Below are 27,035 nucleotides of genomic sequence, written 5' to 3' on the forward strand. Positions count from 1 at the left end.
CTGCATGTAAAGCACCATTACCACCAACAGAAAGCAGTAATGTACCTAAAAGCTGTTTACCAGCTAAGATTAACCAACAGAACAGAAGAACAACGCACTGCTAACTACAAGGCTGGATTGATCTAACAGTCCATAGTCAATCTCCTTGTCTTTCACATATTTGCTTGACATGCCTGCCTCCAACACACAGATTATTTTACATACAGGACAGCTGGTGGCGTTTCGAGTGACCCTATAAGAAGACTTGAGGCTCTGTGCTGACAAAAACTAAAAGAGAACCTGTCTGAAAACGGTTCCCACCACCCTGTTTAAAATAGACAAAAGATTGAAATCATAAAAGCTGACTTTTAAGAACAGCAGATCAGAGAACCATCAGGACACCAAGACTAAAGAAATCTATTCTGGACATCAGAGTAAAATCTGGAGCTCAAACACAAACCTCGATCTTGTCCGTCTTGGCGTCTCCCCAGTAGATTTTGCGTTCTTCGTAGTCGAGTGCGAGGCCGTTGGGCCAACCCAAAGACGTGTTCACCATCACCACTCTCTCCATCCCATCGAGGTCGGCCCGCTCGATCTTCGGCACATCACCCCAGTCGGTCCAGTACATGTACCTGAAAAACAGGAAGGGAAAAAAACTTTAACCTGACCTTGTTGGTTTAAAGGAGTCAAAAACACCTGAATTTCTACAAAGAACGTTTTAAAATGATTTCACAGAATTAAACTCTGAAGTTTTGTTTGCAATCACTCCAAATATGAGATTCAGATCTTTGAAATCTTTGATTGAAGCCTCATCTGAGAATTTTGGAAATCCTGACATATGTTTATAAATATTTTGTGCCTTTATTCAGATCACAAAACTCTCCTTTATTTTCTTCCAGATGTTAGACTCACCCAGCCACGGGGTCTAGAACGATGGCTCTGGGCTCATCCAGGTCCTCGGAGATCAGGATCTTGCGCATGGTACCATTGAGCCGGGTCACCTCGATGCGGTCGGTCCCAGTGTCGGTCCAGTAGAGGTTCCGGGCGATCCAGTCGACGGCGATGCCGTCAGGGTGGTCCACCTGAGATGTGACCACGAACTGAGCGTCGCTGCCATCCAGAAGGGAGCGGCGGATGGCCTTCACATCGTCATCGGTCCAGTAGACATATCCCTCCACCGGGTCATAATCGATGGCAATGGCGTGACGGATGTTGTCCACCTGCAGGATGATGTCAGTGAAGTCTGGCATGTCAAGAGAGATTCGCCTCAGGTCGGTTCGCCGGGCCAGCAGCAGCATCTCCGTCGCACCTGAGGAGGAACACATAGGTAGAAACAGGGTCAGAACATCATCACTCAAAGTTTATTTACAAAATTTTAATTTATCCTTTTAGAAGACGTCTCACTGGGATTAAAAATCCCGAGTTATCCTGACAAGATGGCCACAGACATCAACACAAATACAGCTGTCACACACTCTGAACAGAAATGGTCGTAACAACTCAGTGGTTCATCCCTCTGAATCCTTTCCTGCTTCCTGCTCCTATAATTTACCTCAGATATCCAGAAATGAGTCTGCAGTGGTCCTTTTTACAGATTTACAGACCTTTAAAAAAGGTGCGGATTCAAAGTAATGAAGATATCACAGCATTAGAGTTTCACCTAGGCTAGTACAGTATTCATAAAAATTGAGATCAGCAATTGATACATACTTAATTCAACATACTTACTGATAATTTTATAGACCATCTATGGTGTCGTAACAATAACACATTACAGTGGCAGCCTGAACCATTTTTCCATCTCAGCTTTCAACAAGTATGAAGCTGTTTGGTAATCTGCCCACAGCTGAAAATATGACCCATGCAAAATTCATCCACTCTGGACCAAGTTTAGACCTCGAATACTGCAGAGAACTAAAACTAAGTGTGATCATTTTGGCCTTGAGTAAAACTGAAATGTAAAAACTGTCCAGTGAAAGTCTTTAGCCTTGTTTGAGACCATTATGTCTGCCTTCTTTAAAGTTAAAAGAAATATCAAAACCTTCAAATATCTTTTACATCTTACATATAAAGAGCTTTGTAAACCCTGAAGGGGAATGACTGCAGGTCTGAATCCACCTGGTGAAGATTTTCTTTCTGTTAGCACACAGCTAATTAAAAACATGCACAGCAGAAATTAACCCTGGGGCTCTGTGTGAAGGACTTTTACTCGCAGTCCTGATATAACACCTGACTTCATTTCTTTAACATTCAGAGAAGTAACAAACATCGACCCTTCAGCTCACCCCCCTTGGCTGAAATGGTTAAACCCCAGCAGTGAAAGGGGGCATTGTCTGCAGGGGGATCATGTGATCCTGTCTCTCACAAAGGCCTCCCCGCCTTCAAAACTCCCATTGCTCTGCAGGCGAGGGTTACTGAACCCGAAAATGTAAATAAAAGGAGGCAAAGGGTGGGGAAACGTCGGGCTGCCGTTCAAACGGCCGGCCCCGCTCATGGAGACGGATTACCATAGCAACAACAGGTCAGCCCAGCACTACCTTCTGCTTGTACATGACTACGATGAAGAAGAGAAGGAGGAGGAGGAGGTGGAGAGTGGGAGCGAGCACGTTATCAGGAGTTTTTAAATTAGAGGAAAAGCTAATGAGGTTTGGCAGCAGAGAATCTGCCGGCTTCTCTTCAAGCAGAAACACAAAGCTCAAACACACTAATGAATCCAATCTGCCTGCTCGGCCTGGATCCTTGTAAACAGTTATACAAGCGCGCGTTTTGTGCCTTTTCCATTTTTTCTTGGTGAAAATAAAAGATAATCTGCAAGCGTCGACGTTGCTCACTGACGCACTTCAGGAAATATTTGGACTCTTTTTCTGTTTCCATTCGAGTGTTTCTGAAGCCAAACTGCACATTCGGCAAGTTTAATCTGACTCTCTGGATTATATAGACCTTAATATACACCAACCACCTCATTAGGAACACCTTTGCAATCTAAGGTAGCTGAGCTCTACCACAACGTCTTTGTCCTTATGTTTGTCTGCAGTTTTTGTTTTATTATTAGTCAAAGTCCAACTTTTGACTTTACTATTAAACCCAGACTAAAATGCTTCAGGTAAAAAACAAACAAAAAAAACCCCTGAAAAACAAACGACTAAAAATTGACAGACTGCGTCGGGAACCGACAGACAATGAAGGCGGAGAGCGTTCTTACCGTCTCTGCAGGTCTTGCCGTCCTCCAGCAGTTGGACCCCGGTGGGGCAGGCACAGCGATAGAAAGGCCTGACAGGTGAGAGGAGGCAGAGGTGGGAGCATCCTCCATTGTTCAGGGAGCAAGGAGTGTTCACTGCTGCCACGAAAGGAAAAGAAACAAGAAAAAAAATCCAGTTACCTTCAAGTTACAGCCTCAAAACTGCACTTTACCCTCAGCACGACACTCAGGAAATCATTCATGTGTTCCAGCTGACAGCTCTTACATCAGACACTAAAGGATAAACATCAGGCAGAGAACTGTGTTAGGGTGGTCTGCATGTCGCTACAGCAATGTGTCCGAGTTATTTCACATAACAGAAGCAATTTTTTGGCATTTGTAATCATTTAAAAGTAAAAATGTGTTTTTCATTTTGAATACGTAAAAGTCCACTTTAAAAATTTTTTTTTAAAAATGGACATATAGAGACCTCGCTTGTTTTAAATGATCTTTTTATGTTTTAATAAGATCATCTTCACTGAAAATGGTTTTAAGGACTCTAACAAGGTTCCTGAGCACTTTTCAACAACAAATCAAGGACTTTTTAGGAACAAAACACAGAAGACTAAACAGCATTTTCACAGCACAGTGATACCAAATCTGTCAGTGTTTGGCTTTTTAATTAGTGCCACATGTTCTCAGTGAGGAAACTTTGCTGTTGTTTGCCTTGAATTAACACGGCCAAGCTATTGTTTGCACAAACCACAACACCTCAACCCTCATTGGGATTTTTAAAAGATTTTCTAGAGCTTTTTTTTCCTGTGAATAATTTAACCCCAAGTATAAAAATACACAAGACGAGGAATCTGATTGTGCTTCAGATTCTTTATCAGAGAGCCAACAAAAACATTTGTGCATCAATCTGATGAGGTTTGCCACAGCTGGAGCTTCACAGACTCCACATGTTGGATATTCTCACATCTGGATGGAAGGATGTGCCTCTGTTCAACACCTGAAGGGCTCTGTGCTCTCCACAGCCTGAAAGAGGACTGTCTGATCACAGATGAGGACAAGTGAAGACTGAGGAAACATGCAGCTGTTAAATACATCTGCAGAGAGGCCTGGTTTGTCCTTTTCAAAGCTCAGATTCTTACCCGAGTGAGTCAGTGAACATGTCGGAGGGGATGAAACTGTCTGGACTCACCGGTGGGTTGTCTCTTGGTGCTGAAGACGTGGATGTCCATGGGAGAGAAGATGTTGGAGTGGACGACACGCTGGCCACCTCCCGTCTGCTTCCTGCATGAGTGGATGGAGTGGGTGGTCCAGTCCGTCCAGAAGAGCGTGTCCTCAAACAGAGTGAGGGCAAACGGGTGAGGCAGCTCACCTTTAACCACCACCTCCCTGAAAACACACAGCATGTTAGGGTTTTGAAAAAAACTCATCACCCAGCTTCAGAAAACCTAAAGGTGGCGCTGCATGTACCTGAAGGAGCCGTCCAGGTTGGAGCGGTGGATGAAGCTGTGCTTGGCGTCGGCCCAGTACAGTTTCTGCTGGCTGTAGTCCAGCGTCAACCCGTTGGGCCAGTAGATCTCTTTATCGATGATCATGGAGCGATTTGTCCCGTCCATCCCCGCCCGCTCAATCTTTGGGATCTCGCCCCAGTCCGTCCAGTACATGAAGCTGAAGACACAGAAAAACAACCATCACAAACACAGAAACACTAATCACTCCACACTAAACAGCGTGCCCACACATGGAGAGACAAGTGAAATTCACACATCACACATGCACCTCATTGTTTTCCACAAACTACTGCAGAACCAGCACAGCTCTCAGCTGTGCAGTAAAAGATGGGTTTTTACACACAGCAACATAACCTACAAGTTTTGACTTTTTCACTTTAAACCATCATTTTCATGAAATGAGACAATGATGGTCAGGCAGTACAAAGTTTAGAGAACCTAAACATCATCTTCCCTCCCTCCCTGCATTACATCATTCTCCACTGCTGTCCGCAAACTACTGGCTGTTATCTGTTATTAATCTGTGCAGCGGTTTCTAAATAAACTACAGGATCATCATAATAAAGAGACAGCGCAGCTCACCGATTTCTAATAAACAACACCAGTCACAGAACTCGACAGTAAACTGAGTCAAAATAAACTCTGTTTAATTATTATTCCTGCTCTGACTTATCAGCGGCCAATAAGGATGTATGACGAGCCAGCAGGAGCTAAAAGCTGCCATGTGCAGGAAGCAACTCATTTAAACTATGAAAGTTAAAATTTAAAAAACAAACAAAACAAAACAAAAACCCCAAACATCTCAGCTCCAGATAAATGCTATTATCTAGAAACCACCGAAGATACGTCCTTCAGATGTTTTATTGTAAATATCTGGTAGTGCGGCTGAGTGAACGCAGGCTCTTGGGAGTGGAGCTCACATTAACAGAATGATGGATGCTGGATGTCCCTGAAATATTTGGATGTGTGATCTCTGTCAGCAGACCTGAAGGCCTGTAGAAACCACAGTTTGCAGGCAGGGGGCTGGTATTTGATTTCTAGCCTCTCAGACATACAAACACAGAATATTCTTCATCAGTCCAAATAAGCTGAACTTTTTCACTCTCTCTCTTTGGTAAAGCCTCAATATGATGAAAAAGGGATACCCAGGGGTGACACCATGTACCAAATCTAAATATACTACTTTTTAGAAAGTTTCTGGTAATATAATATAATGCAGTGTGTGATTGTATCCTCTGTTATTTTTAGGTAGCTGTTGTCATCATTAAAGTTTTCCACTCGTCAGGTTTAGTCCAGGTCGTCTCACCTATGAGCAATGTTGGGCTGAAGACTGAGAGCAGATAAACTCTACCAAAGCCGATTAAATCACGAACAATACCATCAAACCCTGATTAAACAGTTTCTTTTTTTGAATAATCAGTGGGTTTTTGCGGTTTCAGGCTGCTTTGTGAAAGAAAAACTGTTTTAATGTGCTCTCCCAGAGTCCGACAGCTCTAAAAACCATGTCTTCCTCACATGAAGCACACATGTGGAGGTGTTATGAGGAAGGCGGGGCTTCCTGCTGTGCAGCTAATTCTCCTCTTTGTTTGCCTTAATTACCATCACAGCTGGACAGCCTTTTTCCTCCACCCAGATCCCACACCTCAATCTCAAACCACCTCCCCCCACAGCCCAGGCGGGGATGGAGAGCAGAACAGACCCCTTTATCCCGAGACTCAGGGCCAAACTGAAATCGAACATCAGCAGATCCAAAGAGGCTGATGGAAAACTCACAGCTGGAGTTAGAACCTCTGAAGTTTGAAAACTGTAACCGGACCCTGAAAGTCTTCACAGAGGGAGCTCACTCAGACATTACTTTGAGTTCGTGAGCAGCTCAATTTTCCAGGAAACAAATTGTAGGTGTGAGTGATCGTACAGCAAAGGGGCTGTGATAAGAAGAAGCTAGAACAAAGCCGAAAGAAAGGAAAGTGGGATTATTCTTGCAGCTTCATATTTATTCCTGGAATCTCTGGTTGCCTCGAACACCCTGTTGACCAATTTCTATGTGACGGACTTGTGTATAGTACAGTGTACAGTACTTACAGTGCATAAATTCACACTTTGATGTGATTTAATTGACTGAAAGATGAAAAGAAGCCCACTGATCACACACTAGCCTAGCTGATTTTTCGCCCTCAGCTTTAAGGCTTATACATTAATTCCCATCAATTAACTGGATATTTGGGATAACACTTTCACTGTGAGTCAGTCTGATGAGTAAACTGACACACAGGTGAGCCATAAAAGGAAAGTACCGTCACATCCTGTAACTTCATGTTTCTGAATGAAAAACTGACCCAAAAACGGAGCTGCTGGGGCTCTCCACGTAATCCCATTCAGACAAGACAAAAGCTTGAACTGATAGCCTGCCCAGCAGCCTTTAAACGCAGCAGCTGGTTGGGTTTCACTGCGAACAAAGCAAAGCGGCAGCGGCCAGATGAGCCGTTGGCTGTGACAGGCCGGCACCGAAGGGTTTCAGTATCTCTTCAAATGAAGAGCTGCGTCCTGAGACGGCACGAGCAGCAGCAGCAGCAGCAGCAGCAGCAGCAGGTAGGACTTCAGAGCTCTGAAACATTCAGGGTGTGTTTTTCCCTCCCTGAACAATGAGGCCCCGGCCAGGCAGAGAGGGGAGAGAAAAGCTGCAGTGAAATGCCGAGCACACAACACATCCCCTCACCACAAGAGCTGCATTGTGTTTGGTACCTGATGCATTAATCATCCCGGTTGAACCGAGTCCAGCTCTGCGTTCCAACGTGGATTTGAAGAACCAGTTTTCCTCAAAGACTGTGCTGCTGCAACACAATGAACCCGACTGCAGAAACACTCGCTGCTTCACTTCACCAGAAAAACTTTATTACAAACACTAAAAATGTCCCTCTTTGAAGCTTCTTACAAGCAGCTGTGAACTGAATTCCTGCAGGGTACAGGACTAGCTTTTGTTATCAATTTTTAGCATTACAGAGTAACAAAGACAACTGCAACATCTTCAGACTGTAAGGAAGTCAATCTTTAATGCCCCAAAACTGTAAATAAAAGACGGATGCAGGCAGAATAACATTGCCAGGTAAAGCGTTTCAAGAATATCACCAATCTGGAGCCCAGACTTCTTGCGCCCTTTTCTTCAATGCGAACTTTAGTCTTTTTCACAGATATTTTTTAAAAAAAAGGACCCGCCTGTCGCCTGTCTGACTTGTTTAAAGATGAGATGATGGTTTCAAATCCTCTTTGAGGGGCTTCAGACTGGGGTGTAAAAGCACAAAACTGAAATAACCTTAAGAGTTCCTTGGAAAGTTCACATTTATTCTCTGGAAGTCAAAGTTCTGCGTTTCTTAGAAATATAGATCATGTGATGGAGGAACTATGAATAGAGAAAAAGGTTATACAACTTGATTCACTTCCTTTTCGTTACCAAAAACTAGTTCAAGGTTAGGCACCAGTTTTAAAGTGCTTCTCAGGAAAATTACAGATGAAACAACAAACAAGTCCAGCTACAATCCAACACCATCCACTTCAAAATTACAGTGTGCCCAACATCATTTAGCATTTGCCTCATGACATTAACATACAGAAACAGCTTTCTAAGGCATCAGCTGACTAATGTCTTCTAGGCTTTAAACTGAGATAGAATCACAGATAAACAAGTGTCTCAAAGAGCCTTTTGGTTCCTTGGAAACTTTCCATCTTTAGTCTATGGAAGTACAAGATCTGACTTTTTCCTGCTTTAGAAACAAAGGTCACTGTGCTGGAGGACATGTTTAAACCCAAAAAGGTTTCTGGAACTTTATTCTTTTTTTTTTTAATACTTGACACTAGTGGTGCAACGGATCAAAAATCTCACGGTTCGGATCGGATCACGGTTTTAAAGTCACGGATCGGATCAATTTTCGGATCAGCAAAAATAGAAAAAAAAGACAAAAATTCTACTTGCCGTTTACTTATTTAAGTATGTTTTGCCTATTAAAAAACATTCAACTTTAGACTGATTCCACGCACTTATATAAAAACAAATTAAGGTGCAATATGGACATTATGGACCATGCTGGGCAGCCTCTGCATCCGGCCATAAACAACCAGAGGAGTCTGTTCAGTGACAGGTTGCTTCTCCCAAAGTCAAGGACCAGCAGACTTAAAAAGTCCTTTGTCCCACAAGCCATCAAACTGTTTAACTCCTCGCTGGAGGGGAAACGGGGACAGAGGAGGGGGGAACAAGTAGCTGTAGTGCCTTTTCACTGTGCAATAGTTTTTGTTAATATCCAACGGTGCAATAGACTCACAATACTTGAAGTGTGCCGTTCCCGTGTATTCTTATTCCTATTTATTCTATTTATCCCTTTTGTATACTCTGTATTTATATATGTGTAAACATGGTATATTTCTGCTCACATTCTGCAACTTCTGTGGGTGCTGTGCTACTGGAAACTGAATTTCGCGGAGGAACCCACCCGAGGGATAAATAAAGTTTCATCTAATCTAATGTAATCTATAGGGCAGTACAGGGCTTTGTATCTACCACTCCGCTGTGATATGATGAGCGGTCACGGTCACGTGGCTTTCCGTTGCCCTGGAGGTCCACCCATTTGTAGTTAGAGCAACAGAAGATGCCTGGGACAGTTCAGCCATAACTTTAAACTTCTCCTGCTCATACATGCTTGGAACGATCTTGTCACTGAAGTGGACGCGCAACGAGATATCATAGCGTGGCCCAAGCACGTTCATCACAGTTTAAACCTTGTTTTGCACAACAGACGACGGCCTCCCGTCTGCAGCTAAACACCCCATTAGCTTTTAGCTTTAGCCCGGTCGGACTGGGCAGCAAAGGGCTGCTTAAATGCCGCAAACTCCTCTGCTCCGCTGCTTGGACCGCTAGCGCTGACCATAACTACCGCTTGACAGACTGACCACGCGCACCATACGCATTCTTTTTTTTCTTTTTCGAATCTTCGGATCACGTGCGTACCGAACCGTAGAGTGGGATCGGTTCGGATTTCGGATGAACCGTGATCCGTTGCACCCCTACTTGACACCAAAAACTAGTTCAAGTTTAAGTATTGGCTTTGGACCACAAACTAAAACTGCCTCAGGGGAAACTTAAATATGGGCCAATGAACAATTCCAGCTGAAGTTTAAAAGCTTCTACCTTAATATTTTGTTGGTGTTGTCATGAACTGGTACTGTCACAAAATTGGGGATAAAACAAGTCCAACTAGAACCTAAAATGGTCCACTGAACTTTAGTGCGGCCCTCATCCTTAACACATCCAACTTTTAGTTCCTTGGAAAGTTCCCAAACTTCAAGCTGCTTGAGACGTCATCATGTTAGGAAGTTTAAAGAAGGTTTCCCAGACTTTATTCTGTCCTTAGCCAAAAACTAAAAGATGTACAAGTCCAGCTAGATTTTAATGTGTCAGTTCGTATTTTGGCACAAGATAACTCGACAACAGGTTTTAATGCATCTTTGCATACCTTCAGACTGAGGCAGAAATACCGATAACAAAGAGCTGAAGGTTTGCTGGAACATTCCTAAACTACGGTCCCAGGAAATGAAAGTTCTGGCAATTTTAGGAAAAAAAGATCATAGAGGTTGCTTAAAAGACGTTGGACATTGGAAAATTAAAAGATCCTGGAACACTTTTCATATTCTTTAAATCTTCAGAATTACTATAATCATTTTTATAATGCAGTCATCAGCCCATCACATGTGGAGGGAGTTTATCTGTCCACAAGCTCACGGCTGAGGAGTCTACCTCCTCTCTGCAGAAACAACATTTTCTCCCCTCATCCATGACTGAGTGGAGCTGGCGTGTTGCTGCTGCAGTACCTTCGTCTGGCTTAGTAACCGCTGGAAAAACAAAACAGCTGCTGCGGCAACAATGGGCCTTTGTGAAACGCACGCAACCAAACAAAACAAGAGAAAACAGGGACGACTGCATTGGAGAAGGAGCCTCAGAGTGCGCTGCTGCCGAGCTAATGAGACGCACAGTGGGGACTGCGGCTGATTAAATCAGAAGCTGCTGTCGTTGTTTTACTGGAGCGTAATCACAGCTTTGTTCGACACTGCTCTTCATCCTGCCAAGTGTTCCTCACTCATGTTGGGAGCGTCATCAATCAGATCACATCCATGTTTAACATTTAAAAACATGTTTCCTCCATGTTTCAGCCTCTGTCTGGACCAAATTCTGCCACTTTCTCTCCAAACACAAGACAGTAAAGCTGAAAAAACGACCTTCAGCTGATCCTCACTTCCTCTGATTAAATGTTTGTTTGTCTGCACTTGGCCATTTACCCTGAGCCGTTTGATTTAATAATAAGATATTTTTTATGTTCACAAGACGTGGACACAGGACACACTAGCTTGGCTCAAAGATTCAGTCGGTGTGTGCTGCCATTTACCTGTTTTTAACCCGGCTTTGGTTATCAAATCTTGACATGATCAGTATTCTCAACATGTGGCTGTCTGTGTTCACAGCAGCAGAAAGAGGATGAAGGAAAATATTCAGTTTTAGTCACAAAACCAGCCGATTACTATCTGTAAACGAGGTGTACCGACTTTAAAATAATCACCTGTCCTGTTCACTGGATTCTGCCAAGTCTTTTATAAATTACTCTGGGTTTTAAACATGCTGGGTAACTTTTTCCCAGATTAAATGCTTTTTTATATTCAATGTTTGAACTAGAGCTGGGCGATAAAACGATAACGATATGTATTGCGAAATAACTTTTTCTCGATAGAAAAATTAAACTATTGCGATAGACCTCATCTCTCTCTTGCTCTCTTAAAAAAAAAAAAAAAAAAAAAAAAAAAGAAGAACAGTCAATCCAAATTAAGTAGCGCAGAGCCGAACCAATCACAGCCGCAGCGTCACGTCACGTGACTTGTTACGTACAGCACAAGTGCCAAGCCGCGCATGGGTGGTTTGGGAAGCAGCCAGCCGCTGGTAATGGAGGAAATGAGTGTGTTTCGTAGTGATGTGTCGGTCGCGAACGAAATGGCTCTTAGAGCCGGATTTTTGACGTGAACGACGCGAGCCGGCTCCTTATCGCGAGCCGTGGGTTTTTTTCTTACTTTCTTTCTTTCTTTCACCTTCTCTCTCGCACTTTTTTTCCGCTTCACTCCGCATGAGCCTTGTGCTTTGCGCTGGGAAGAGGGGGGAGGGGCGGTAGTTACACTCGCAGTAGCACAGGAACAGAGCGGGAGGGAGAGAGAGAGAAAGAGAGCCAGGGACAACAACCTCACATTAGAAAGGTATAGTAATCATCCACAACTATTTTCAGTTGCGGATGATAAAGGATTCAGAAAGTTCAGAAAGCTATACAACAAGGAGAGATTGAAAATTTCCTTTTAGTTCTCAGTTTATTTGATATTGACAAAAGTTAATCAATTTTGTCTGTTCTTCTGTAAAACAAACTTAAGATTTATTTTTAGAATTAACATTTTGTTTCTAAGTGGAATTGACAATTTAGTAGTCTGTTTTGTTTGTTCTATTTTGAAACTTAAACGCTTTAGCGGCTGCCTTTTGTGTAGTTTGCAATATTTGCCTTTATTTATCTGAAAAAGTCTCATGTTCCTTAAGTACATCTACCCTGTTGAACTTATTATGGGAAATAAATATTAAAATCAAGACAAGCTGCTGATTATTTCACATTTTACTTGTGAGCAACAGCACATTTAAATCTTACAAATATAGTTATTTGGCTTATATCGTGATATATATCGTTATCGCCTGAAATGAAAAAAACATATCGTGATATGAAAAAATCTTATATCGCCCAGCTCTAGTTTGAACAGACTGTAGCATAACTTAAAAACTGAGATGTTCCTCGACTCTCTGGAGGCCTCAAACAGCCTGCAGACTTTTATGTGAAAGACTCTGGATGAATTTAAAATCCAAAGGATGCCTCTCCAACAACAGCATCCAATACACAATCAACACAAGGCTCCAGCCTGTCTCTCTCAACCACCCAGGTTAGGAGGGAACTGAGGAGGATTAATGGCAAGAAGGCAGCGGGTCCAGATGGCATCAGCTCGAGGGTCGTCAGGTCCTGCGCGGACCAACTGTGTGGTGTGATGGAGCACCTCTTCAACCTGAGCCTGAGGCTGGGAAGAGTCCCACAGCTCTGGAAAACCTCCTGTGTTGTACCAGTGCCAAAGACTTCACGCCCCAAGGACCTCAACAGCTACAGGCCAGTGGCTCTGACATCCCACCTGATGAAGACCCTGGAGCGGCTGGTCCTGGCTCAGCTTCGGCGCCTTGTGAGCTCATCACTGGACCCACTTCAGTTTGCCTACCAGCCTGGCATTGGAGCGGATGATGCCGTCATTCACCTCCTACATCGCTCCCTCGCTCACCTGGAGACCGCTGGGAGCACTGTGAGAATCATGTTCTTTGATTTCTCCAGTGCCTTCAACACTATTCTTCCCTCGGTTCTGAAGGACAAGCTGGAGAACTCTGGAGTGGACCATCACCTCACTACCTGGATTTTGGACTACCTCACCGACCGACCACAGTATGTGAGGACTCAGGGCTGTGTGTCGGACAGGGTCGTCTGCAGTACGGGGGCCCCACAGGGAACGGTTCTGGCTCCGTTCCTCTTCACCATCTACACTGCAGACTTCTCTCACAACTCCACCCAGTGCTTCCTGCAGAAGTTCTCTGATGACTCTGCTATAGTCGGCCTCATCACTGATGGGGACGACAAGGAGTACAGAGGACTGACTCAGGACTTTGTGGACTGGTGCCAGCTGAACTACCTCCAGATCAATGCCAGTAAAACCAAGGAGCTGGTGGTAGACTTCCGCAGGCACAAACATCCTCCACTGCAACCACTGAACATCCAAGGTATGGACATTGAGACTGTGGACAGCTACAGGTACCTTGGTGTTCATCTGAACAACAAACTGGACTGGACTCATAACTCAGACGCCCTCTACAGAAAAGGGCAGAGCAGGCTGTACCTGCTGCGGAGACTCAGGTCGTTTGGAGTGGAGGGCCCACTCCTGAAGACCTTCTATGACTCTGTGGTGGCCTCAGCCATCTTTTATGGTGTGGTCTGCTGGGGTGGCAGCATCTCTGCTGGGGACAGGAAGAGACTGAACAGGCTGATCCGAAGGGCCAGCTCTGTTCTAGGATGCCCTCTGGACCCAGTGGAGGTTGTGAGTGACAGGAGAATGGTGGCTAAGCTGTCATCCCTGCTGGACAACATCTCCCACCCCATGCATGAGACTGTGACAGCACTGAGCAGCTCCTTCAGTGGGAGACTGCGGCACCCACGGTGTGGGACGGAGAGATTTCGCAGGTCTTTCCTCCCCACTGCTGTCAGACTCCACAACAAAGACTTTAACTGATCATACACACACATCCACAAATGTGCAATAACACAAATGTGCAATAATCTTTCTGGCACCGTTGTATTTTTCACTCTGTTGTATATAGCATTTGTATTCTATTTTTATCCTATTGTATATTTTATTCTATTTTATTCTACTGTATATAGTATTCTATTTTTATTCTATTCTGTACAGTTGTGTACTGTATTTATTCTTATTTTATTTTATTCTAATTGTCCTTCATAACTTTTGCACTGTCCACTTCCTGCTGTGACAAAACAAATTTCCCACATGTGGGACTAATAAAGGTTATCTTATCTTATCTTATCTCCTCTACTGCTAGCATCATCAGTGAGCAACACTAGCTAACCTTAGAAATGGAGGTCTCTAAACATCAGCGAGTGAAGAGCTCTGAGCACAACACAAACTTCACTCATGGTCAGAACTAACAGTCAGCACGTGGGTCGTTACAGTAACGGCCGGTTAGCTGTAACTGGGTGGCACAGCATGTTTCTGACACTGTTAGCTTCATCATATCCAGGTCATCTTCCCTAACATTACTCTGAATCTCAGGTACACAGTGTAAACTCTGCTCTGGAGAATCTTGAAATGCTCTGACACCGCTGAAAATAAACAGATGAACACTCGTAGTTTTCTGTTAATATCCAGGTGAGGCTTCGGAGCCAAAGGCAAAGTGAACAGTTGTTGGCAGAGTACTCCAATAACCCGGTTTCATCAGACAATCATCAGACAAACAACTCAAAAACAAACCAGACAAAAACAAGAGTGGAGCTCAGAGTGAAGTATCATAGAGGGATCAGCCTCCTGCATGTGCCAGCGGCTCGGTGAGACTTTTATCTCCAACACAGCGGTGGATCAAACAGCGAGCGGGAAGAGTTTCCATGAATAGAAACCCAAGAGAGAAGAGAAGGGAAGACGGTGAGAGGCAGCGCGACGGGCCCGAATTTAAATAAAACTAATGAATACATTACAGGCCTCTTTTATCTGCACCCTAATGGATTTACATCGTAATCCAACCTCTCCCAAGAGGAAAACGCTGGCAGCACTGGGAGAGGAAGAGAGCTGATGAAGGACAGGAAGAGGAGTGAGTGCTGGCCATGACAGTGTAGAGGCCGCGAGCTTCAGCGGTGGATTAGGATCAGCAGGTGGAAGATGCTCAGGCAGAAACATCAAACTTCAGGAACACAGGAGTTTGAAAGAGCCGTAAAACCCATTTTAACAATTTAAATCAATAAAAATCACCTTTCAAGCAAGAAACTGCTAATTGTTGTCTGTTATAAACCGTAAAGTGGGAATTATTTCCAAACAAGCTTTTGTTAAATTATTTTTTATTATTTTCTATTTTTATTAAATTCTGCAGTAAACTCACACAGGCACATCAGCCTGAAGACCACAGTCTGTGTCCCGTTTGGACCTTTGTGTTTTACACTTCATCTTTTTGTACTTCCACTTTCAGTTGTTGGTTAGGTTTAGGAAAGGCTTGTGGTTTGGGTTTAGGCCACAGCCGTAATCTTGTACATTGCAAAATGAGACGGTCCAAGGGCAACAGCCCCGTCTCACCGACGCCAACGCAGGACACTTTGTGGGTAAATGAAACTTTCAGAAAACTGCATTATTTCACACCCTGGGAGTAGCCGAGTCCTTCCTGGCTCAAATGGGGCTCTGATGCTTAACATATTTAACAGAAATCTGCTTCATCCTGCCACGACTGACTACCTGATAAACAAAATGTCAATTACATTTAAGCAAATAACTATACAATTAACAAACCAGCAGATTATTAGTATTTTTCATTTTCCTTTTGCTCTTTAGTGGGTGCCAAAAATAGAAATACACAGGAAAAAAAACTCACATCCACCAGTTTTTAAGTGATCCTTAAAAAGAAAATACTTAAAAAGAAAAAAAAAAAGTGTCCTGACAAAAGGTTTGCGCACTACTAATCTTTCCACCATTTACAACAGTGTCTTAAAGTGCAGTATGAAGAGTGTGTGAAACTGCGTGCTGTATACCAGAGCGCAAAGTCTTCCCAGCCTCTTGCCCGGAAACAAACCACCTTACAAAACTCATATACTTGTGCTGTGCCATACGAGAAGTAAGAAGAAGAAAGTAAGAAGTAGGATGACTAAAGCAGGGGCCTATAATATCGCTAAAGACAAGGTCGCCATTCCATTTTTTGCACAAAGTACTAGACGATTGTACAGGAATACACACAAAGTACTACTTCAGAAAACTTTACTTCAACGGAAACCTTTTTAAAGACCTTTGTTATTTTTGCTCTGCATCTTTTGAGTTTACATTTTAACTGCACAATTGTGAGCTTTTTGGTTACGTACGAAAACATTTTTTAATTTCATTCATTCGTGCATTATTATTTAATAAATGCTGACAATTTATTTCTGAGTAATTTTTTATGTACATCTACAGCTGTATGTTAATAAAAGTCCCTTTGTGATATCTGGGACACATAGCTTTCAGGGCTCTAGAGCGCGACCAATTTGATTTGATCACACATGGGACCTAATTTCTCAATGGTGCGACTAAAAAAAAAAAAAAAAAAAAAAAAATCCTAGGTGCAACCAGCCATTCGAGAAAAAAAAAAAAAATTCAGTCTCCGTGTGTGTTCAACAACAGACACAGATTATGCACATATTGTGGTCTAAACCAATCAGAGATAGTCGTGGGAGACCTCTCTGATTGGCCGTGGTCCAGATATCCTGTCAGCCGGTGCAGGGGGATAGACAGAGGTGACTGGGTGCTGCAGGTTTTGTCACTCTCCAGCAAAAATTCACTGAACCAGCAACAAAAGATCAAAACTACACTTCACATTTGATAAACATCGTCATCAATTCCCTCTTACTTTTGCTGTTTTGCTTCCACCACGATAAAGCTCACACTTCCTGCACAGCTCTCTCTCTCTCTCACTCTCTCTCAGTGTACTTCAAGAACACTTTCCCATCTCAAATCTCTGTTTTCTGCATTATTTGTTTGCTTATTACCCACCAGTCTAACGTTTACAGCAATGTTTGCCGCTGTTTTTATTTTCCTTTCCAAAAATGACCTCTGACAAGAAAGTCTCAATTCTGCTGTTCAATGCGGAAGAAATGTAAACTTTTTAAAATTAAGCTAAATTGCAAAACGCTCAGCTGTGTCTCTAATAGGGATGGGTACCGGTATCCGGTGCCATTATGGCACCGGTTCTGACATAAACGGTAGTAACCAGACCGAAAAGCAGCGCACATTTCGGTGCTTTTTTTTTTTCCTGAGATGTCATACACTTTGGATTCTAGCCAATCATTTTACCTTTCCGGGGATAGTAGGCGGGCCCAGGTACGTACGCTCTTTTAGAGCAGAGCTACAGATTAAAGATGCCCAAGGCGAAGCAGTCAGAAGTCTGGCTGTACTTCACAGCAAAAGATGCAAACTCAGCAGCCTGCAGCAAGTGCTTTAAGGTGATACTGTGCAAAGGAGGTAAAACCTCGAATCTGATGAAACACCTGGCGACGCATAGCATTGTTTTAAAAGCCGAGAAATGCACTGTATTTGATAGCTTGCTGCGAGACCTCACACCGAGCACATCTACTGCGGGTGTGGTGCCTGTTATCGGACCCGGAGTTAGCAACATCCCCCAAGAACCCGAAGAGTAGAGTCCTGGCCCCTAGCCCTGCCAGTGTAGCAGAAATGATGACGGATGATGATGGCAGCAGCCGCCGTTCTTCTCTGGGCGAGTAGCTTAATGTTGTTCATGTGTAATTTACGTTGAGTACGCTAACCACGTTATTAAATTAATGCATGTAAGGTGAACTAGCAAACACCGTCGTAGTTACATGCGGCTGTCTTCTTGTTTGATGGCAGATGCTCCCTTCACCCTGGCAAAAAAGGCTAAAATGACCAAAGAAAAAGTGGAAAACAGCTAAACATGAGAGGTTTTTGGACAAAGTTTGTGGTTTTTTTTCCATTGTTTAAGCACTGCTTCCAGCCAAGAGTGATACCATATATGCCCTATAGCTGCAGAGAAGACTAACATTGTTATCTTTTTACAAAAAAAACAGCTAAACATGAGAGGTTTTAGGACAAAGTTTGTGTTTTCCATTGTTTAAGCACCGGTTCGAGCACCGTTTAAGCACCGGCACCGTTTCAAAAGTACCGGTTTGGCACCGGTATCGGATAAAACCTAAACGATACCCATCCCTAGTCTCTAATAAAGCCTCTGTAACTTTGCTTTGGTTTACTTCAGCAAAATCAGGTAATGTTCAAAGTTTATGGTTTTCTTTCGTTTTTGTTCTACTGCACAATACTTTCAAGGCAGTTATCTGCTATAAAAGCCAGGCTAGGAAAATCTCCTTCATGTTTATCTGTGTTTTATCCTCATTACTTTGACAAAAAGGCATCTGCTGTGATGCTTACACTTCTGATGAAGTCTCACAAGTGTCAGTACTGATCAGTGATCAGAATTATAATATTTCTGACTCAAAACTGAATCGAATTGAACAGGGAATCGAATCGGGGCCCGAATCGAATTGGGATCTTATGAATCAGAATCGAATGGATTATAGAAATCAGTGACGATACCCAGCCCTAGTGAGTAGCCTAGGCCCGAGAGAAATGGATGTAGCTGTGGGTAATGAGAAAAGATGAAAAGAAAGATTGATAACTTTTTTGTGAACTAAAGCCTGATCCATCTGAAATTCATATCCAGTCCTCTGACACGGAGCCATAAACCTCTCAGGTTATGTCTAACACTGGTCCGGAGACGGCATCAGATAATGAGCCACAAACGATCGACTCTGAGCCAGAGCGCACTGAAAGTAAAAGGGGGAAAGTGTATACATTTCGAAGACAGTGGCTTGACCAGTTTCCCTGGCTAAGATAGAGTAAAGCTGAGAATATGATGCACTGCATTTACTGTCGTGAGTGTGGAAAGACCATGGCCAGCAATACTGCATTTGTGACTTTGAATTGAAATACTTAAAAAACACAGTGTATCCAGAAAACACATTATATGCCACGATAAATGCACTGCCCAACTGTCCCCTCTCTCCACTGCCTTTCAGGGGCAGGCAGCAGCAAGCAGGTCATTAAGTTTAACATTGCCTACAATATTGCCAAAGCACTTTAAGCACAAGCACTTTTTCAGTAACTTATCTTTCTTGTAGAACTGTGCTCCAAATAAAGAAATTTGTTTTGACAAGATTCTTAGTTAATCATTTACAAATCAATATTGTCTGTATGGACAGCAATTTTCAAAAAAAAAAAAAAAAAAAAAAGTGAACATGTGAAAGTGCGATGTTAAGCGATGCAGCTGAAAAATTTGGGTGCGCCTAACTCTTGTGCTGGTGCACATAAGAAAAAAAAAAAAGTTAGGTGCACCAGTGCAACCATGGAAAAAAGTTAGTCTAGAGCCCTGGGTTTGACTAAGAACTGTCTTTTTTACCCCTTACTTATGGGGTAAAAAAAAAAAAAAAAAAAAAAAAAATCGAGATACATAATAAGGTTGGGCGACTATTGACAATAGGCTGAGGCTATCGTCAGCCTATGGTCGATCACGGTTTTGACTACGTTAAAAAAAAAGAGAACAAAAACATTTTAATTAAATAAAAAACCACAATGGTGAGGAGGGAAACAAAGAGCAACTGGCATCTTTTTTCCACTATACAGTGGTCCCTCGTTTATAGCAGGAGTTACATTCTAAAAATAACCCGCGATAGGTGAAATCTGTGAAGTAGCCAACTTTATTTTTTACAATTATTATACATGTTTTAAGGCTGTAAAACCCCTCACTACACTCTTTATACACTTTTCTCAGACAGGCATGAACAATTTCACACTTTTCTCTCTTTTTTAAACACTCTCAAAGTTCAAACCTTCATAGAAAAATAAGTCCAGTATTATAGGATGAAACCAAAGTCATCCGCAGGCGCCTTTGACGGTGCAAAACGTTTTGTCGACATTGTTTTCTTTGTTGGGAAGAAAACATTACAAACATACAGCACAGCACTTCAGAGTCACACTGCTAGCGACCAAAGATTTATGTAAATTTGACAAGCTGGATGCATTCTGTGCTGTACAACAGACACGGCACAAGATTGATTGACAATGGTCTACAGCCAATCAGGACACAGAACACAATGTGCTGTAAGAAAAAAAAAAAGCATGCAAAAGCACAAAAAAAAAAAAATCTGCGAAACAGCGAGGCCGCAAAAGGTGAACCGCATTATAGCACGGGACAACTGTAGCCGTGTTAACAGGCCGGTCCAGTGTTTTTCTGTCAACCTCAACCAAACAACACATAAGTCAAAAATCAAAACGTCTCTTCCAGGGAACATGAAAAAAATAAATAAATAAAAAATCTCTGGTGTAAAGTTAAGTCTTTTCTGCTATTTGGTGCATCTCAAATAAATAAACCTCCTCACTGAGGTAATAATCCATTTCTATCTGCGCCTTCTCCTCCAGTGTGCAATTTGGCAATTAGTTCATCCATGTTTGGACTTTTTCTGTGCTCTAAATGCACAAATCAGTCCGTGCATTATTACATTGCTCCGCCCATCAAAAAGCTTGCGCATTCGCGAGTATATCGCATATCGTTAGTTATTGGACTGACGATTGTTGGTTGTAAAATTTTTACATACCGCCCAACCTTAATACATATTACATATAGGGCTGCCACGATTAGTCGACTAGTCACGATTACATCGACTATCAAAATCGTCAACGACAAATTTAATAGTCAACGTGCCGTTTAAAGCCTTGTAAGATCCTGAAAGATGCAGGAATAAGTAGTAGGATTTAAGAGTGTAATAACAGACTGAAACAGAAGATGGCAGCACTGCATGTACAAGGATGCCAGCTGCCGTCCTTGTGTCCAAATTCAGGGGCCGCATCCCTTCGGAGGACGCATTTGAAGGTCGATTACGTTACAGCGACGCAACGAAGGCTTTCCAAATTCGAAGACTTCTGCAAATGCAGCCGACAAATGCGTCCTACTTTCCCCCAGATTTGAAGGATGGGTCGGGTGAATCCTTTGTGGCCCAACTTATCCCAGAATTCATAGCACAGCTCAGCCAATTTCAGTTTCCAACAATAGCGGCAGCTACTTAGTTTTAATATTACTCTTTCTGGGTCACAAAATAAACTTTTACCATATTTTCAGGCAAGAATGTAGTTGTGTAAACTTCAAATATCTGCTCGGTTTATCAAGATATCACATATTTGTAAAAGTGCTCCGACGTTTTCGGAGACATCTGTTACCCACCAGCCCGATAGCTAGCCGGGGTTCAAGGCTCACTAGAGCTGGCAAGAACAGTGGACTCCCGGCAAATCGTTTTCAAACCCCCCACGGTCTTTTGCTAATCAGGTTAAACATGATATATAAGTCACTTAGATAACTTAAAACTGTTATTGTTTGGCTTTTTTCAGTGTTTTATTTGTTCCTGAGTAAATCCGTTTGGCTGAGATTAAAGTTACAGTTTTTACACAGCTGAATAAACGTCAAACAGAAAACTGATTGAACCGAAGTGTGAGATGGTCGAGAATTTACTCCAGTGTCCTGTTATATTCTAGATAGCAAGGAGCAGACGGCTGAGTTCATTAAACTCCACTGAGACAATCTGCAAATTTCATTAAAAGTTTAATAAACTATCATCTGCTCTTTATTTTTAGTTAGCACATACCTTAAACACTTCAAGCTGTAAGCTAATGATAGTTAAATAAGCGCAGATGCATGCTGATGCAATAAGCTGTACGTTTTACATCCAATAGATGCATGATCTGATTAGTCGACTAATCGCAAAAATAACCGGTGACTAGTCGACTATCAAAATAATCGTTTGTGGCAGCCCTAATTATATATCACCATCCAGCTAAAAAATATCGAGATATGAATTTTGGTCTATATCACCCAGCCCTAGATCAGCATGTCCCACCAGATATCCTGCATTTTATTTGTATTTTTTAATCCATCTGAGACAAAGCAATGTAAATATTACTGGACAATCTCCTTGCTCTTATTTTCAAAGCTCAGCTACCAACCAGCTAGCACTGCCACTCCCTGCATGTTGTTCCCTTACCTTTAGACTGTAGTGGGGGCGCCTCTTAATTTATTGTCTTAGTCGCATTGTCTTAAATACAATAAGAAAAGTACAATAAGTAATTAGTAACACACTAACAACTAAGAGCATCACTACGATGCATCATTCTGTTAGGATGTATGTAACCTACTGCGCAAGTGTCCTGGGAGAGGCATGGCTACGCACAGGCGAGAAAAGGGAGAAAAGGGGGCAGAAGTTTTGTGTGTGGGCTTTTCGGTTGTTGTAAAAGGAAGCCGTCCATTAAAGGTGGAATTCTAATGTCAATTGTGTGATTATTGGACTATCAACTAGGGATGGACCGATCCGATATTACATATCGCTATCGGTCCGATACGATATTACGTATCGGTCCGATACGATATTACGTATCGGTATCGGTCCGATACTGACCTAAATTACTGGATCGGATATCGGAGAGAAATAAAAAAATGTAATCCAATCCATTAAATATCACGAAAGCACCTCACAAAACTTGCGACATGGCATAACTCAGCTCATAACCTTAGCACGTCCGAGCAGTATGCGTCATGTGATAGAGCGGCTGTGGCGTGCGAGCCCTGTCGCCGGTCTGGTTAAGCATTTGGAGCCTCGCTACCAAACCAGCATTTCATCTCCGAGAAAGTTATCCCAGAGAGAAGTAAAGCAAGTGTGTAAGTTCATCTCAGAATGTTTGTAAAGCATTCCCACGTTAAGCTTAACAACCAATATATGGAGCGACTGCCTCTTCTCTCCCCCTCTCCTGTTGCTACTTCAATCATGAAACTGATCAATGATTGGCTGATCGGCTTTTCTGTCGCGACTCCCGTCTCTCTTGTTTGTTTTTGGCCCATTTTGCACCAGAAAGAGGAAACCAGCGGCTAAACAACAGAAACAACAATTAGAATTTATTTAATATTACTTTCTACACCAGGATCCTTTTTTACGTAGCTGACGGCTGGTAACTGTGCAGGGGCGGGTCTAGCAAAGTTTTGCCAGGGGGGCAGGTAGGGCATTAACAGGGAAAAGGGGGGTACAAAGTAAGAAAGAAAATACTTTTCTTTCTTATTCTCATTTAAAATGTCTAGCTTTTAATAAATAATTATCTGAATCTTACACCCAAAGTTTTAATCCGATGTAAAATGTATAGAAGTCCATTACTGTATATAGTAACTATTAAGTCTAATATACCCTAGTAAGCTATAGTATTTTTTCCTTTGGGACGGTACCATCTGTGTAGTCTGCAATTCTGTTTTTTTTACACATGCATTGAATTTAAGTTGATTGCGTCGATTAAGCATCACAAGGCGGAGGGTAGGGGGGTGGTTGCCTATTTTTTTTGGTGGTAGTTTACAACCCTATTAGTTAGGTTGTTTAATATTTCTGCTAAGTACTCTTTAAAATACCAGAATAGGGATGATGGTGTAGGTAGGTTTAAGTAAATTAGATAGATCAGTATTGCTGAACTATGAAATATTTTGGGTGCAGTGTATTTTTTGCATACAGGTATAACAGAATAGCTTTAGTGTTTTGTTTTTTAAAACTTGAGTGTGAACTTATACAAAATGCAGCACGATATAAAAACGATATTCATTAAAAAATACACTATATCGAATTCATATCGGTATCGGCAGATATCCAAATTTATGATATCGGTATCGGTCATAAAAAAGTGGTATCGTGCCATCTCTACTATCAACATGTCCTCCCCAAGAGGACAATGAACCACCCCCCCACAAAAAACTGTTGAGAGATAACAACAGACCAGCTGCTAACATTTTGGCCTAAAGGGGAAGGACCAAAAAATGCCTTTTTCAAACAGAAGAAATGATTATTAGTTTGAACTAGGAATCATACAAAGCTCCAAGAACAAAAACAGAGCTGGAAACGAGCAGATCAGAGTAGTGTAACATCATCTGCCAAACCTCTCAGTAACCTTCAGATGGATCAAGGATCAACTCGGAACCAAACCACCAGCTACATCCTGACATTCTTCTCCTGCAGACCTGAAACCAGCCAGACTCACCCTCGTTCTGGATCCAGGGCGATGGCTCTCGGCTGGTCCAGCTCCTGCCAGAACAGAACCTTCCTCAACGATCCGTCCAGCTCAGCCACTTCAATCCGATTGGTTTCTGAGTCTGTCCAGTAAAGTTTACTCCCTAACCAATCGCACGCCAGTCCATCTGGGGAGGCCAGACCCGAAACCACCGTCTCCACTGCGCTAGCCCCCGACTGGTTGAAGAAGGTGCGTTTGATGGCCTCCTCGCTCACATCACTCCAGTAGATGAGGCCCTTGGAGAAGACGTAGTCCACAGCTGCGGCGTCCTCCAACCCTCCAACCACCACTGTGGCGTTAGCCTTCTCATGCGCCGCATCCACGAGCCGAAGATCTCGCCTATTCGCATATAGTAATAGAGGCTCACCTGGAAGACACGGAAATATCATTAGGATTGCAAAAATCAAAAAAACAAAGATATAAACATAGTTTTACAACATAATGCCTCATGAAACTGCCCTGAACCTCCACCGTTTGGATGTAAACAACAGATGTTTCAGAAAGCAGCAGCCATGCTGTATTCCTAGAATATTTAAAGGTAGAATGGGAGGGAGAGCCTTCAGTTTTCAGGCACCTCTTCTGTGAAACCAGCTTCTAGTTTGAATTTGGGAGACAGACACTATCTCTACTTTTAAGATTAGGCTTAAAACTTTCCTTTTTGCTAAAGCATATAGTTAGGGCTGGACCAGGTGACCCTGAATTCTCCCTTAGTTATGCTGCAATAGGTGTAGGCTGCTGGGGGATTCCCATGACGCATTGAGTATTTCCTTTTCAGTCACCTTTCTCACTCAACATGTGTTAATAGACCTCTCTGCTGAATCACACTTGTTATTAATCTCTGGCTCTCTTCCACAGCATGTCCTTCATCCTGTCTTCTTTCTCTCACTACAACCGGTCGCAGCAGATGGCCGCCCCTCCCTGAGCCTCGTTCTGCCGGAGGTTTCATCCGGTTAAAAGGGAGTTTTTCCTTCCCACTGCGCCAACGTGCTTGCTCACAGGGGGTCATAATTGTTGGGGGGTTTTTTCTCTGAATGTATTATTTTAGGGTCTACTTTACAATATGAAGTGCCTTGAGGCGACTGTTGTTGTGATTTGGCGCCATATAAATAAATAAAATAAACTGAATTGAAAATTGAATTGAATCATGCTTCTTTTCCTTTAACACAATGCTGGTGCTTAATCTAGAACTGGTTCTGATTGATCCCAGTGCCAACAGTCAGGTGCTACCTGAGCATGAGGTTAGAGCCACTAGAATCAGTGATTTCAGGAGAAATACATCAGTCATCTCCACTATGATTTGCTTTCCATGGAAATTATCCAAACTTCATCTAGAATTGTTATATAATCCTTTTTAAACTGTCAAAATGTAGACTGGACTCTGGACCCTTAAGCAGCACCAGCAGCACTACAGATCTGCATTTGGGAAAAGATGCAGATAAGTGCCAAACGTGGGACTGTCTCTGCATGTCTCCACCAAAAACGGTTGGTGTTTGTGCAAAGAAAATGCAACACCAGCAGAACACGGCTATGGAAGATCTCCTTTAAGAACGTCACCAGTGACTGCAGACCTAGCCCACACATTGTGTCCACCATGACATCTGAGACAGCACTGCTCTGTGATAGTCATCTCTTAAACCTCTTGAAATGCGGACTGGTTCCCAACAAACACTAATGCAGAACCAGCTCTGTCCCAGCAGCAGAAAAAGTGTTACCCACTCTGTGGAAATACGGTCCAACAAGAGGCCCGCCATCTTCTCAGCAGCCATGCCTCCCCCTTTAGCCTTGATGTTTTCTGTTCAACAACCTGACTGAAGCAGAACGAGCTCTGAAAGCGAGCAGCGCAGTCCAAGCACGACACGGCGTGCTGACGAGCAGCCGGAGACTCTCAGCGGCATCCTGGCTCTGAGCCCAACCCACAATCTGACACATCGAGGCGACCATGAGCCCCACGGCACCCGCTGCCTGCTGGCCTGTTTTCACTCCACTCGAAGGGGGTAGGGGTGGAGGGGGGTTTCCTTCTCCAAATATTTACTGAACCAAGACATCAAAACTTCAATTTCAGGTCCCTCCAGGCTGCTTACAAGCCAAACCGTGCCAGGAGGAAACATGAGGAAATCCGACTCTCGGGACTCACTGACTGCACACAGAGCTGATGTTTACCTCCATTAATCTGCTGAGCGCGTCTTCACTGACTGACTGACTGCTCTACAAATAGAGACAAATGTCCAACATCAGAGCCCAAAATAATCAAGACACTGCGGACACAGCTGAAAGCTGCAGGTAGTACACGGACTGTGAGCAACCACGTGTGAGGTAAAGACAAAACTGTCAGCCTCAAATTTCAATCTGATAAGTTTACTTCTAAAAAAGAAACTGAGCGAATGGGGTTTAATACTATTACTTACTATTAGTCTTACTTTTCTGAGTTGCTTTTGAGCCTGAACCCATCTTATATCGCAACATCAGTTGGAAAGAACTTAATTTGGAAAGTAAAGTGACTTTCTGCCGTCTCTTATTCATAAGAGGTTGAGAGCGTGTAGCTCAACATGTTTGATCTGGCAGACTTTTTGAAAAATAATCAGAAGATCAAAATGAATCAATGAAAGAACAAACAAAATCCTTCATTTTCAGTGCATGTGATGATCTGAGCTGTGATTGAAGGTTTGGGAGAACCACAAAGATTTTTAAACTCAAACTGGGCGGTCTGAAGTTTGGGAATGTCTGGTTTACAGTGAGGTGGCAAAAAACTGCACATAAATTATCCTTGGCAGAAAAAGTTAAACAGACAACCTGAACTACGACATCTCAGCCGCTTGGTGAGGTCATGATCCACACAGTGAACAGACACTCGTCTG

At 42.8% G+C, this 27,035-nt stretch overlaps 1 protein-coding gene across 4 annotated transcripts in view; it reads right to left on the bottom strand.

The window, feature by feature from the left end:
* lrp6 (low density lipoprotein receptor-related protein 6) overlaps positions 1–27,035 on the bottom strand; it is a 49,209-nt gene that overhangs the window by 19,344 nt on the left and 2,830 nt on the right. For 2 of the 4 annotated variants that reach the window (XM_063460209.1, XM_063460207.1), the window contains exons 2-7: positions 24,151–24,547; positions 4,640–4,837; positions 4,362–4,558; positions 3,182–3,313; positions 892–1,288; positions 440–611 (exon numbers count right to left, since the gene is read on the bottom strand). In XM_063460209.1, coding sequence (XP_063316279.1) covers positions 440–611; positions 892–1,288; positions 3,182–3,313; positions 4,362–4,558; positions 4,640–4,837; positions 24,151–24,547 — 1,493 coding nt within the window. Of the gene's footprint in view, positions 1–439; positions 612–891; positions 1,289–3,181; positions 3,317–4,361; positions 4,559–4,639; positions 4,838–24,150; positions 24,548–27,035 lie in introns of all 4 variants that reach the window. The other 2 variants (XM_063460208.1, XM_063460206.1) reach the window with 1 other exon arrangement.

Source organism: Pelmatolapia mariae, linkage group LG17 (assembly GCF_036321145.2).
Source record: "Pelmatolapia mariae isolate MD_Pm_ZW linkage group LG17, Pm_UMD_F_2, whole genome shotgun sequence".
NCBI lineage: Eukaryota > Metazoa > Chordata > Actinopteri > Cichliformes > Cichlidae > Pelmatolapia > Pelmatolapia mariae.